Consider the following 16,457-nt stretch of genomic DNA (forward strand, 5'->3'; position numbering starts at 1 on the left):
AAAGCTCGCTGCACTTTTGAACATAAACAGAATAACTCAGTCAAACTAGGATCAAAGTTAAACATGTTTTAAATAAATCAGTAATGTGATCTACATGCTTTAAAAAACAAACAAAACAAAAAAAACTTGGTAATTACAAGTTGTTTTTGTTTTAAAAGGCTTGCCTTTGCCTCCCTCTGTTGGTGAATATTTGTTCTTACATATAATAAATTTGAATATACCGTGACAAAGGAACACTGGTTATTCATTCTGTACAACATCAAATAAATTCCTATGTTAAAATGACAAAACAATACAATATTAACAAGATTACCATTAAGTACCTGGCTTAACTGTAATTCAAATTACCATCAACAATTACATTTATAGCATTTAGTTGACGCTTTTATCCAAAGCAACTTACAATTATGTCTGAACACAACTTGAGCAGTTAAGTGTTAAGCCTCCTGCTCAGGGGCCCAATGATGGCAATTTAGCAGTGGTGGGGTTTGAAGCAGAAACCTTCAGATTATTAGTAAAGTACCTTAACAACTAAACTACCACTGTCTAATTACAGTCTGTCCCAGCTATTAGTGGGTGGTATGGCCAAAAGATTATGATTACTATAAAAACATAGATGTGTGAGGTACTTTCATTGTATTCAACAAATAATGTGTTTCATTCTCATCATCTCCTCCTTGAACCTTGGCTACATTCCAAAATCATTCAAATTAGCAGTAATCAGAGCACTTATCAAAACATTCAACCTCAACTCATGTCAGCTGTCAAACTACAGGCCAATCTCAAACCTTCTATTTATTTCCAAGATCCTAGAAAATGCCGTAGCTCAGCAGCTAAACTCATACCTGAATCAGAACGAGATACATGAAGACTTTCAGTCAGGGTTTAGGCCTCATCACAGTATGGAGACAGCACTGATTAAAGTAGTTAATGACCTGTTGTTGTCCTATGACCAGGGTTATGTCTCTTTGCTTATATTTTTTTATTTGAGTGCAGCATTTGATGCTATAGATCACAACTAGATACTAGATAGACTCGAAAATGTTTTTGGGATTAGGGGAATAGGCCTTTCCTGGTTTAAATCTTATCTAGCTGGTCACTACCAGTTTATTAACATGTATGCTGAGAAGTCTTCATTTAACAAGGTTAGTTATGGTGTTCCACAAGGATCTGTTCTGCCTTTGATTTTTTCTTTATATATATGCTTTGTATATATATATATATATATATATATATATATATATATATATATATATATATATATATATATATATATGTGCTACCTCTAGGTGATATTATATGTAAACACTGTGCTACGCTGATGATACTCAGCTATATTTCTCAGCCAAACCAGAGGACCAAAGGATTTATAAAGGATGTCAGACACTGGATGTTAAGGAACTTTCTCTCACTTAATTCTGACAAGGAGAGTTATGCTAAACTAGGATGTTATGATGCCGTCACTTCACCTCTCTTTTGTCACTCAAGTTTGTTGACTGAGAGCAGTGGAGTGCTGATGCTCCAGGGTGCCCTCATGCTTGCGTTTCCTTCTGGCTCTTTCCTTTTAGCTGTGCTGCCATAGCTAGATCTGTCAGAGTCCATCATTGCACATTATAGTTCCTTAATTTACACAACCTCGTACCTGGACATGCCTAATAATCTATTCTCTCTCTCTCCTGAGGTGCACGTACCCCTGATGCCACGATGTTACTGAGCCTCAACCCGTTTTAGCTGCCATGGCTACTTCTCTGTAGCCCTTGATGGACCATTCTCTTAAGGGATGGGTTTCAGACACGTGCACACCATCGGGACAAGACTAGGCCCTCTAGAAAATCAGACTGGACATTAATTGCTTATTTTTTTCATTTTAATATTTATTTCTTATTAGTTTATTTTTCTTTTACAGTTGTTACTATTGTGGTGACTGTTTTCGGCCAGAGGAGGATGCCTCCCTTTGAGTCTCGGTTCCTCTCAAGATTTCTTCCTCATCCTCATAGGGAATTTTTCCTTGCCACTGTCACCCTTGGTTTGCTCAATGGAGGCTTGGACTTGGAGTGGCTAAATGTCAACCCACCAAACAAGACCCACACTACAAAAGAAACACCACAACTAACTGCACTTCACAGGACAAAAATAAAATGTAATCCTACACTAACTCCCTGACAATAAACAGACAACAACCCCAAACCCAAACAAACAGGCACCACTCCCTACAATCAGTAACTATATATATATAAATATACACTAGAACATTTCCTCTATCACAGGGATCACAATTATAAATAGAAAACAGGGAATGCTCACATACAGATCTACACATACACAAACACAAGTTGACTAGGGATATCACAAGACAAGGTAAGCACAGCCAAGATTACAAATTCACAAATCATACACTGTTAAATTCTAGTATGAGCTTGGGAAAGTTGCCATCTTCTCCCAGCAGGGTCCTTATATTGGCCACAGCAACCAGTCAAGGAAGGGCGGAGCCAACAACAAGGTGCACAGACAGTCCCAAATCTCGAACAGGACCAGGAGCACACTGCAGCAGTCCAAGAGCATAACAATTTGTAAAGCTGCTTTGTGACAACATCTGTTGTAAAAAGCACTATATAAATAAATTTGATTTGATTTGATTGATCTGTGATTAGCATATTAATAGCCATAAGACTTAGCTTTATCTTATGGTCAGTCAATTTTATGGTCAGTGTTTAAGTATGAGCCATTCAGAATATTTCCCTCAGCATCTGTGTGTCACGGAATGCTCTCCTCCCACGAATCCCATGGTTTGGCCTGCCGCATGCAGTGGGAGGGTCTTGTTTGTTTATCTTGTTTGTAATCATATGCCTTTGTTCATGTTCGTGCTGTTTAAGTGTTATTCACAGCGTTCATTTTAAACATGTTTATATTTGTTTTCACCATGTTCGTGTTTATCGGTTATGTTATATGTGAGTGCCGTTGTCTTTTCCAATATATGTTTGTCTAAGTCAATGGAGTCTGTGCGTCCTGCTCCTCGTCCTGCGGCACTCGGGCTGTTACACTGTGCAGTTGTACATGTGTTGCTAATGCAGCACTATGAATGTGTGGAATGTGTATGAATCTCCACAAGCAGCAAAGTTGCAAACACTATATCTCTACAATATGTATCTTTCATGTACTGTAACACTACAATACATATCTCTCATGTGATATATCTCTTAAATATGCATCTCTCAAGTACTATATTTCTACAATACATATCTCTCATGGACTATATCTCTACAATATGTATCTCTCGTACTATATCTCTACATTTACATTTACAGCACTTGGTAGATGATTGTATCCAGAGCAACTTACAAAAGTGGATAATACAATATGTATCTCTCAAGTATTGTATCTCATGGACTACAGCTCTACAAAACACATCTCTCATGTGGTTGTAAAACAACTCATAATATGCAGTAGCAGCTGAAGTGTTTAACTCACAGCTTTCAGTGGTATGCTTGAAGCCTTTTCTTGAAGCATATTCCTTCTGCTAAGACAATATGCCTAACAATACATCTTCTCTTAACACAGGATAACTAACACAGTATACCTTCTACTAACACAGTTTACCTTTTACGAACACAGTTTACCTTCTTGTTTGAAATTTCAGTGATGATTATGGAATTTAATGGCTAAAATATAAATACAGTAACAGGTCATATATAGCTTCACAACTTTGAGGCGCCACAGACTATTGACACATTTGTTACATTTTCACTCTCCTACATAAGCTGAATACTTTAATAACAAACAATTAAAACTATGAATAGATCTCAAGCAGAAAACTGATTTAAATGAGATACATTTAGTGTCATAGCAAAGTGTATAAGGAAATGGGGAACATGTTACAAATTCAAGCCAATAATTTTCTATAAAAATATAAATTAAAAATTAATGAATAAAATATTAACAGAGACATCATTACAATCAAGCAAGCACACATGCTGCAACAATGAAAAAAAACTGTAGTAGTGAAGCATGATTGCATAATTGCATATGGCTGGCCATCACGTATCTATGACAACACTAGAGACATTTAGAAATTTGCATATGTAGGTGAATAATTATTTAGGTAATGCTGCCATCTTGTGTTCATTATGAGGTAGAATGAGCTAGTTAAATGCAGATCTGAATACTGACAATAGATGTCAGCATGGACTCATATTTGATATTGATATGAAAATGATGCGCAGCAAGTCCTCTACTGGTTGGGTGGCGGAAACACATGTCTGGGAAAAGAAAACACTGGTCCTATTTTTATTGCTGGTTGTAATGATGACATGCAATATTTGCTCATTGGATATTGATGCAAAAATAAAGAAACATTGTGAATCGGAGTGCATTGTAAAAAGGAAGTAAACGATCTCAAGTTGTGAACTTCACTCTAAACCTTTCTTCAACCTGAATCTTTCTTGTTTTATTGTATACCATATCTATATAGTTTTAGCACTGAAATAGCTTACTGCATTCTGCAGAAATGTAGATAAAGCAAATTATTACATAAAAGCAATATTATTTAAACTTTTCATTGCTTCTCTACAAAGCAGGCAATAAACTGCATGCAAATAAATATGTCTGGAATATACATTATTTGCAGTGTTTGTATTAACTTTTACTGTTACTGTTCTAACAAGCTACATACCTTTGCAATCATGGTGCATAATGACATGACATTCTTAGTTCAGCAAAATGGTGCAAGTGCTGCATTCTTTGTGCAAGGTGATGCCTGTTGAGCATGCACCAGGCTTCCTGTTCTCATTTCTGTCACTACACACACACACACACACACACACACACACACACACATATCCTGTTTTGTTTACCTTTCAATAGAGAAAAAAACTGCCGCAGACGTATCTGACGTAGGCAGGATGTTTGCAGTCATTTCTAGTTTGTATGCACCCACATCCTTTGGAACAGAATAAATGTACTGATGTAGAAACCAGCATATCATCCTACTTACCTACTTTCAAAATGACACCAAAATGAATGAAAACATATCAAAAGTCCTCCTCTGCCTTTATCTGCTTTTAAACACATTTAAAACTTCATCTTGTTTCAGTACTATCCTTAAGATATTTTTCAACATTTTTCTTTAGACATCATGCATTTATTTAAATTTTTTTTAAATGTATTAAATCTGTGGTGGGTGAGTTATCAGTAAGCAGTAAGTGTCAGGTTGGTTTCTCCATTTTGAATGTGCAGTTCATAAAATATTTCTTAATACTAATTTTTCCAAAGTGTGTAATTTTTAATCTGATGCATACTTCGACAAACTGTTTCCTTAAATAATCTCCAGGTTGAAATGCCTAAATGAAATTAATCCTTAATACATGTTAGAAACATGATCACTCATCAAGTCATACTGCCCAGAGATAGGGGCTGTAACCTTTTTGAAGTTATCATTGAATGCTTAGAGGTTAAGTTCTTTAATTACTGTTCCCTTCAACATTTCCGTTGTGTGAAAACTCATATTCATCTTTTCAGTTATACTTTTCTATGTACCATTATCAAAACATCACACTAACAATGCAACAAAGCATGCATAATGAAATGACACTATTGCATAGTGTTAACCTATTGCACAATTCCTAGATTTTTAACTGTTCTCAGTGTAATTAAAAATTCACATTGTCACTTATTCACATTGTTATTTATTTAATGTATTTATTTATCTATAGGTATTCATCTATAGTATTTATTTATCTATAAGGAACCGAGTACTTACATAGACTTTTCTTTAGTGGGGATATAAGCCTATCACAGCCTATCATTTTAAGGCATAGGGCAGAAAGTCCTTTACAATGGGTATATGACGCCAGCACAAACCAGAACACTATGTTTAAAATGAAAGGGTGCTTGGAAGCAGATAATCTTATTCTGAATGCAATTAATGATATGTGCTGCTTCAGTTAAAGGGTTTATAGCTGTGATTTATAAAATAATGGTTTTAAGGTATAAAGGAAAGTCATAAGTAATCCCATTAATGGTCCAGTTAATCTCTGGCATGGAAGCTCATTAAAGTGAATTTTCAGGTCTCTTTTTAATGCACTGTAGTGCACAAATAAGATTAATCTGCAAGCTAATGTCCAGTTACTCTAAGACCCATCTCTTCAAATGAGGACTACTGGAATGTTGACCTTTGTCCACACACAAAAATATGTTCAGTTCTAAAGAAGATTAAGTCAAACTTTGGGAAACTAACTATTTAACCTGAACTCTGAAATCATCTTAAATAAGCAACATTTAATAGTCCATACATATTAAATGTTGGTTTAAGAGTTTAATGACTGATGACTGATGACGGAAGCATTTTTTATGTTACTGGTGTTTGTGTGTCATTTGTTTTGTAATGCATCCAAAGAGATAGACAATCAAGTTAAAATGTGTATATATATATATATATATATATATATATATATATATATATATATATATATATATATATATATATATATATAATTTATTTATTTATTTGTTTGTTTATTTATACACACACACACACACACACACACACACACACACACACATACACATATATGTACATACAGAAATTATTATCTTTCCAAAACTATTACCTCTACTCAGATATAATTCAATAATGATAATTATTATAATGTTATATTATTATAATTTTATGTTATAACTATAATAATGATGATATATGGTTATTACAAAAGAGCTTTTGCAAAGAAATATACTTTAAGTTCAAAAATGTAATAAATAAATAATGAAACATTAAATTTCTATGGCATCTTTCTCAAGTTGCAGTGAAAGCTCCAATAATTATACAAAACAAATATACAGATCAAAACAGCAACAGAACAAAAAATACAAGTAGATGAAACAGCATTTTCTTTTTGATTTCCAATTTCCGATTTTAACAAGTATTGTGATCCATTTAATTAAAACAATTAAAACAGTACTGATTGTAATATATGCATTATAATCAAAACACTGACTAGTATGCATTATAATAAAATCGCTATAGAGTACAGAGTTTGATCAATACACAAATGTGTCTTTTGCACAGTGCTGGATTAAAGATGTTCCTGGGCAGGTTGCTGTTTTAGAGATATAGTACAGGGACTCTTACAAATATTACAATTTACTTAAAAACAACTTAAACATGATACAAATGCATAAAAGCAACACCAGGAAGTGGGAGAGATTTTATTGGTATGGAAACCAGGTGCAGTGGATGTGGGCTGTGGGATCTTCAGGTGTGTGTGTGTGTGTGTGTGTGTGTGTGTGTGTGTGTGTGTGTGTGTGTGTGTGTGTGTGAGAGAGAGAAAGAGAGAGATAGCAGAGAGCAGAGAGCTGGTGCTCCGCAGCTGTTTCACTCAAGCGCTGGTCTTTCCGTTTCACACACCTCTGGTTTTTAAACCATGGAAAACATGACACACTTCCCGGATGATGTGGGTGAGATGAGCACAGGGGGTGGAACCTGTTCTTCTTTTCATTTCCTGAAAAACACAGGGGTTTTTAGACAGCATTATTAAATATATGTAGAAAATAGAAATAAATATAATATTACAATGTTAAAGGAATGTTTATATTTATTTAGATATTATACTTAAATGTAAATCAACATGTTGTTTTTCATTTACAGCACATATAAAACGATAATGTTATGCTACTGGCTAACTTACAAATAAAAAATGTAAAATATTTTCAACACCAGCAGTGCCACTGGAGACATTAAAACAGCAATATTGATATGTCCACAGGTATCCAGCATAACTTTTAATGAGCTACTTATATTTATAAAATTCACAGTAGTGAATTTTATAGTAGTAGAAGTATAGTAGAATACTACTATACTATACTACTATACTATACTACAATACTACTACTACTACTACTACTATACTATACTACTATACTACTATACTTCTAATCGCTCCCACTTCCTGTGAACAAGTGAATAATTGTTTTGGGCCTTTAAATCTCAAGCCTGTGACTTAGTGTAACTTAACTTGGTCTTTATTCTAACTGCTACAACTCTTAAGATTTAGAGGCTACAAAATGGAATTACTGAATTAACTATGAAACAAACATCCATGACTTAACCATGAAACAAACATTTGTTTTTCTGACAATAGATAAGAAAGTTTATTAAAACATTATAAACAACCACGTGAGAATGTTATACTTTCAGGTCAGCCATCTCCAAAGAATGTCAGACACAATAGAATCTAGATCAAAAGGTCAAAGATCGTGCTGTGTAAATGCTTATATTGACAAGTTACAATGAAGAGGAACATCTTCAGGATAGCCCAAAACATTCTGAGCAAGAGTCAACATTGAGGGAATGCACTATTATAATCCACATTATATTTCTGCTCATTTCTTTGCAGGTATTGTGCTAAAGGTAAATGAATGTGGCTGCACTACTGTACTGTACATATATTACTGTCCTATACATACAGGTGATTAGTAGTTAATGAACTGCATCATAGGTAATGACAAAAGACATATATGCTCATCAACACACTGGAATTTGATGAAAAACAACTGCATCAACAAATGAAATTTATTTATACTTGATCTTACATGGTCTTTTAAATTTGTTTAATTTTATAGTGCTTCGAATTGGAAAAGGGTGTGGTATATTGTGTCTCTAAAAGCTGTACAAGTTCACATAAAATATACAGTAATGTAATTATTGAAACATTAAGTACTTTTACTGACATTAAGCATTGGCTTTGTTCCATAAAGTATTTTTGGCAATAATAGTGGAGTAGTTTGCCATTGCTTTCTCCACCCTCCCCATTTATCCGGGCTTGGGACCGGCATATAGCTTTGTCCAGCCACATGGCTGAGTTGAAGACCTCATCGTCCTAGGATCCAAGATCAGCTGCAGTGGCAAATCAGGGCCAGAAATCAAATGAAGAATCGCACTTGGCCGCAATGCAATGCAAGGGATGGCAAAGATATGGAAGAGTAAAGATATTACCATTACCATTACCATCAAGCCTGACATGAATATGCAAATGAAAGAACTGAAAGAAGCTGTCAAAGATAGGAAAGCTTGGAAAATTATGTCTCATAAAGTGGCCGAAAGTCATGTAAAAGATCATGTAAAAGATCATGTATCAACATACACTGCAACATCACAAGATATATATACCATCATATGAAGGTGTAACATTTTTATAAGTACTGTATAATATGTTCTAACAAGACAATATGTGGACAGTTCCTGTGCTGTTGCTGTGAAAGTTCTACAGACCCACAGTCAAGTCAGTCTTCAAACCAAACCTCTGGCTGGGTTACCATGTTCCAACACAAACATAACTCACAACCATTTGTTATGCTGCAATTGGAAAGTCCCTGGCAACTGAGAAACTCTAAAAGAGACCATGTAACCAAATTATGCAATATATTTGTGTTCCAGTGATAATCAGCAACTTATTAATTTATTATACAAAAAAATTTATATTGACCACTGAGATGACCCAATGATACTGCTAGCTATCCATATCCTCTATTGTTGTTTATTGTTGCTTGCTTACAGATGAGGTATGCCTAATCACTACAAGTGGGATAATGCTAGAGTGAATTGCAGTAGACAGTTCTGATATCAAACATGACCCATCATTCTCATGATATTTGTTTGACAGCTCAGTCTGGAATGCAACTTCCTAGTAATAAAACCAGAAAGCCACTGAACTGAATGCACCATTGTTTGCACTATCAGTTATACCAGGTCAAAGCTGCACTGGCTGTGCGGTTCTAGGTTATTATCAGCATTCTTTCACGAACTGTAAGAAAATACAATCTTTTACATCCTGTCACATTTGATTAAATGTGCTTGTTATTTATATTAGCAAAAATTAAAGTCGTGTGTATGAAGATGCACATATGTTTTTACATAAAATGTACTACTGTAATCCATCTGTATATACGCTTGTAAGCTCAGTAATTATTTTGTTGTTGCAGGTACAGTTTATGTGCCGCTCCATAGATTTCAATGACACCTAATATAATTAGGACATAAAAGAAACCTGAAAATGTTTATACATTTCACAGTCTTATGCAGTGCAGTCTCGTAGTAGCAATGAAAAGCAAATGTCGCGATAGACGTCTTGCTGGTATAGCGTGGTGCATTTGTTCAGAGAGAAGGTCAGACCCAGTCCCCCACAGGGGTAGCAGCTCCCCACTACACTACAACACTCTTCCCTTAATTCCCTTAATGTGTGTATAAATACAAATATACACACATCAATACATGCATACATTAATCTCCAAAATCTATTTTAGGCCTATGCTATTTTAGCCTCCACTTAACTATAATTAAATGATCTATTTAGCTGCAAAGCTTTTATTCACTAAACACGAAAGGTGGCATTAAGGATTTTCTTTCTCTATAAATGTATAAACTTTGTCTTGTCTAGGTCTTTCTGATAAATACATTTTTAAAAAATGTGATGCTTGCATTTAATATTTTGTGGTACTGTACAGTTTTGCCATATTGTTCAGCAAGATCAAAAATGTATGAGCGGACCAAAGCTGTGGGAAAGTTCCTATTGTTAGATACAGACTTCTGAGCAACCACAAGCTTCTGAGCAGCTGCAAGTTTCTGAGCAGATGCAGCTGCAGAAAAAAACCCAGCTGATCCGGACTTCCTGCCTGCCACCTGCACGGATTCTCAATCAGACCACCTTCCCAAACATGCAAAGGAACATCTCAAGTCAACTTGATAGTGATGTTTCTACACAAATGATTGGCAGCTACTTCTGTTGGCTTTCTGGATTATGTAGGTTTCCATGCATGCACAACTATATACTGAGTATAAACTTTAATGTATTGAGTATAAATAAATCTTAAAAATGACCATGATGTATTTTTGAACTGCAACTGAATCTTGCAGTTGTTGAAAAGAGCAAGAAGATTCTACTTTGAATAATTTTTCCTATAGGGCATTTGAGTTCTCAGATGAGAAGCCTTAATCCCGTATTAATCATCAAGTGCTATAAAACATACTGGCAATCAAAAAAAAAGTAAATGCTTGTTTCACAAACCATCACCCAAGCTTTGGTTTCACACAAATTATCACTAACATTTTGTAAAAGGTCAAAAAGGCAAAAAAGAAAAAGCCTTCTTATTGTACCACAGAATACATTCACATTTATCTGACACTTTTATCCAAAGTTACTTACAATTATGACTGAGTACAACTTGAGCATTTGAGGTTAAGGGTCTTGCTCAGGGGCCCAACAGTGGCAGCTTGGCAGTGGTGGGGCTTGAACCAGCAACCTTCCGATTACAAGTATACTTGCAATATTGCTTTATTGCATTATTCTTTATTGATGTCATGTTGCTTTAATATGCAAAGAAATACTTGCAGCAAAAATAAATAGTTTTCTCAGGTGGCCTAAGACTTTAGCACAGTATCATGTACACACAAACACACACACACACACACACACATTATATATAAAGACAAGCAGAAATATTTAAAATTGCAGTGAAGTACACAAGGTTTCCAAGAAAACAGGGCCTTCCAGACAGAGGTCCTTTATAATCTGTGCAAGCAAAGTGCTTTTGAATTAGTTGGAGGAGGACCAGTTTAAATAATATTATAATTATATCCTCTCCTTCTCTTACTAATTTAGAAGCACTTTGCTATATGTTGCTATACATATGTATGTGTGTGTGTGTGTGTATAGCAACATATAGCTTCTAAATTAGTAAGAGAAGGAGAGGATATAATTATAATATTATATAAACACACACACACACGTGTGTGTGTTTATAATTATATATATAATTATATATATAATTATAATATTATATAAACACACACACACACACGTGTGTGTGTGTGTGTGTATGTATGTGTGTGTGCGTGTGTATATATATATACACACACACACACACACACACACACACACATATATATATATATATATATATATATATATATATGTGAGTGTGTGTGTTGATGTGTTACATTTATCATTAGTATAGTATTTATCACTAGTATAGCTTAGTATTTAAGACAGAAAGTTGTCTGTATTCTCAAGCAGTTGTGATATATGATAATGAATATAGCTGTGTAATGATAAGATGAACTGATCTCCACGATGTACTCTTGGAGTGCATCAGATGGATATGCAGCCTTCTTCAGATGCTCCTCTATATGCACAACTTGCTTTGTTCTTGTTTTCCAGACACTTTAGGCCTCATTCCTTGAGCTCACAAACTGACAGGGTAGTTGTCTTTAATAACTGAAACAAGGTGATCCACCAATTTCTTAAATTAGCATTGGTCTTTCACCAACTGAGTTAGTTTGCAAAGGTTATAAAAGGTTTTGAATGCAAAAGCTATTAATACTTTTTAAATATCAGTTTCACTTATACCTCTCATAGTCTGAGATTGTTAATAGATTTAAACAAAATTTTCTTGGGTTGCCTAAGAATTTAAATTAAAAGGGTCAAACATTGAAGAAGATCAAGGTTAAAAGTCATAATATCTTGTAACTATGTATCAAAATAATATGTTATAGTTTGCATTACAATATGATTGGACATTTTAATTTTATAGCAGTGATGATTTTTGAGTGTGATGCATGGCTAATTTGTGGAGTCTATTTCTAAAACCATTAAAATATGTTAAACATATTAATGATTCATAAGACATAAATGAGGGTTTTATTGCTTGAATGAGTTGAAGAAATATATTATATATATATAATTTATTTTATTTTCTGTTTTGCATGCATAGAGACATCTAAATGAACAATAAATTGTACAGTAAAAAGTCACATTCATATATATTCATACATATATATCAATATCACCCTTCAAACATAATCTGGGTAACATAATGTGTCTGGGTAGATGCATATACACCGAAAGACAACAAACAAATAGAAAATGTCAGAAACAACAATAAATGTGAACTTGCAAAAGAAAGCATAGAAAAATAAAGTCAAAATTAAATGATGAACTAACTGAATATGTCAAAGATTTACAAGTAGGCCTAACTGAGCTATACTGCAACAGTGTATCTATTTAACAGCCTATTTAATCACATATGCAAAACCACAGTCACATTCAAAAGGAAAGGAAGTTGTTTTCAACAAATAAGATCTGTATTATAAAAGTAGAGATTAAAAAAATGACAAAATGCAAGATATTTTGCAAATATATGATCTTAACATTGTTATGAATGAATATCTTATCATACAGAATATTTCAGTCCTTCAATGTTTGAGACTTCAATCTCCAAATTGTCCAGGTGGGATTGTGTCATCCTGGAAAAAAAAAAAATTATATATATGTATATATATATATATTAATATAAATTAATATTTAAAATTACTATTCAAATATTGCCCTGATTCTTTATTTCCTTGAAACTCACAACACACAGACACAAAACAGTGAAAACTACGATGATGTCAAATATGATACAAATTAATACTTGCAAATCAAAGGTGGAACTCATATAATTGACTGCTGAATGTGTAAACCCAAACACAATTATAGCTTTGATCTATCACTGTGTCATAATGGGTCTCACAAGTTCAAACATGTCTAAGTAATTAATGCATCAGTAGACATTCAATCTTTGTCCTGATGGTCAATCATTTTACAAATAAATGTATGTACAGCCAAGATGACCTCTGAGAAATGCAGCTCACTGTGAGGGTTATTTTGATGTAAAATATGTATTCATGTTATGGCCCCATTGCTGAAAAAATATTAAACAATTAAAGTGCAATGGAAAGAAATGTCCTGCATTTAAACTGTGTTAGGGCTCAAATTGTCTTTTGTGCTATTATGTGCTACTTGTCATAGTCTTGATGCTGAGTCATAATCAGTTCCAATCAGTAAGCAATTAGTTACTCAGTGAAAGGCCTTTGCTTAAATGCATCGCTTACACATCTCTTATACAGCAGTTCTTTCCTACTTTCTACACCAAGTAAACCACTGTACTGAGTTCCAAAATGTGTATATTAGAAAAGCTATTCACAAAATTATTTCACCCTTTTGAAAATGGTATCTTCTTTTATAAGCATCTTCTACTGTAAAAAAAAAATAGAGGCCTCTGCTGTTGGCTGTTTTTCCACTGATTATTGATGTTTACCCATTGTGAACTGAATATTATATTGTCTTGGTAAATTACCTAAACTAATTAGGCCTTAACAGAGCCTCCTGGGCAAAACTTACCAATTGTTCTGAATCACTCTTAGCTTTTCCACACTTTAATCGTCATCAGGACATTCAACACAACTGTCTTCAGGAAGAGGATCCTCAGCCAAAAGATGCTCAGTGTCAATAAATTGCTCTTCTTATCTACAGAATTGAAACAACAGACTTTGTAAATGTAATGTATCACTTAAAATTAAAGAATAATGAATATAGAGTACATAAAAACCAAGAAAATTCATTCACTTACTTGGGTAAAATTCGTTTTCTATTTTACACTCAGTATCTGCAAAACAATTTTTGAAAAAAGCATTAGAGCAATGCAGTGCAATGGCTGCAGGTTTTCATCAGTGTAGAACTGGTAGTTTCAGTACCGAGAAACTCTTCCCATTACACTTATGGGAGCTTAGGTTTTTTTTCTCCAATCAATTGATTCAAATTTCCATTTTACAGATGAATGGTTGCCTGATTGTAGATAAATGCTCACCAGTTATATTACAATGTCCATTATCCAGTAAAATCCTGCTGTAGAAGGAGTGGTCACTAAACCGAACTGCCTCGGTTTTGTCAGCAACCGGCCATGTATTATCCGTGGCATTGTATGCTGTAAAGCTGGTGGCCAGGCAGTAATTTCCAACTTTATAGTAATCTGGTTCTTGGACTTCTCCTGTAAACACACAAAAAACAGAAGAAACATAATTAACTTTTTTAATGTTCACAATGATCTGTCAATTGCAAACACAGTAGGGAAGAGTCGTATTCAAACAACATAATAGAAAATAGACATGTTTGATGATGTACAAAGCCTGGAAATAAAAATTACGGTTAATCAGATAAATTTAGAATCAGGAGTGAGTGATGACATAAATGGGATAGTCTAGGCAACACTGGACCACAAAGCTGCATAAACTGTACACAAGTGTAAACCTAAATGTATTGTAACCCAGATAATACACCAATATTTTAAACTGTAAAATCAAATGAAATTTGCATAAATGATAATTAACATGGTTGTCCAAATAATTTCTGCTGACCTAGATGGAAATGGAAATGGAAAGGGTGCACCAGCACTAAAATGAGGACAAATAAATTCAGAATTTACATGCAAGAGAAATATGATAAAACTAAAATAACATATAAGCATATTAAGACATAAAGATGTGTATTTTTCTGTTTGTGTACAGATGATAGGAGTTATAATGTCAGCTTATACAGTAATAAAGTTGCATTCTGTAAAGGCACAACTAAGAAAGTCCACAAAAGTCAGCTGATTAACTAATCAAAGCTAATGACATCAAAGAAGAACAGTAAATCAAAGAAAACCAGTAATAAGCCAATGAATAATACATCCATGAACCCTCATAAAGTCAGGTGAATGAAGGGAACAGCAATAAGATAGAAACTGAATGTGCATATGAATACAGATGTATATTTAAATAAATGTATCTGTCTCAGTGTTTTCTCTGTTATTGAATAGTAAATGTTACTGCTTAAATCTCCCCATACACAACTCATACACTTTCTATTTTGTTTTTTACCCATGAGCCCTCTCTGCTTTTAGTGGGCTATTGAATGAATGAATACCCTTCACACGTATATTCAGCAATCAGTGGTTGTTCACACTTGCCTCTGCCATCAATCAAACCTTGTGTTTATATCAAAATTGATTGTGTTTAGAATCCAGCTACTCTGTATATTATCGTTTTATTCTCAAAGATATGTGTAAATGATTGGTCTTTCTCAAAGATATGTAGAAATTTATGTAGAAAGATAAAGCATGTGATGCAATGCATCTATATTTAGTGTTGTACATGCAGAAAAGGTATTAATAACGTTTAGCCTAATAAAGAGGAAAGGAGGTTGAAACATTTTGTTTTTGTGGCAGTAGAATGGATAGGCCTATAGTGAACAGATGTAAGTAAAGGGTCTAAGATGCAGCCAGTCAAGAAGACGCTGTATTTATCACACATTTTTTTTAAATTTCATTTTATAGAATTTTTGTTTAGTGTGTATCTAAGCTATTTAGTTTTTATCATGCAGTCAGTATGAATGGATCAAAAGGTGTTTTGTGGACTTCCACATTCAGTGACTTTTTAGTGTTTTGACATCATCAAATAGTTTAGTTATCCAATTTCTTTCCAAATATTTATGTATTCCAAATATATAATTAAAGTCATTTCTTTCAGACGATGCACAGTATAGTTTTGTTCCATTATTGCACAGTGCTGCATCAACGTCGTTTCTTTGAAGGAGTTTGTGATTTTAAAC

At 33.9% G+C, this 16,457-nt stretch overlaps 1 protein-coding gene across 28 annotated transcripts in view; it reads right to left on the reverse strand.

The window, feature by feature from the left end:
* Positions 1 to 12,713: 12,713 nt before the first annotated feature.
* The window catches only part of LOC145652601 (M1-specific T cell receptor alpha chain-like), a 54,085-nt gene continuing 50,341 nt past the window's right edge, over positions 12,714 to 16,457 (reverse strand). For all 28 annotated transcript variants that reach the window (XM_081703460.1, XM_081703459.1, XM_081703468.1 and 25 more), the window contains 4 exons: positions 14,677 to 14,856; positions 14,440 to 14,475; positions 14,211 to 14,336; positions 12,714 to 13,291 (listed from right to left, as the gene is read on the reverse strand). In XM_081703460.1, coding sequence (XP_081559586.1) covers positions 14,230 to 14,336; positions 14,440 to 14,475; positions 14,677 to 14,856 — 323 coding nt within the window. In that variant the 3' untranslated portion in view covers positions 12,714 to 13,291; positions 14,211 to 14,229. The remainder of the gene's footprint in view (positions 13,292 to 14,210; positions 14,337 to 14,439; positions 14,476 to 14,676; positions 14,857 to 16,457) is intronic.

This window comes from Electrophorus electricus, chromosome 20, assembly GCF_041902795.1.
Source record: "Electrophorus electricus isolate QZ-2024a chromosome 20, ASM4190279v1, whole genome shotgun sequence".
Lineage (NCBI taxonomy): Eukaryota > Metazoa > Chordata > Actinopteri > Gymnotiformes > Gymnotidae > Electrophorus > Electrophorus electricus.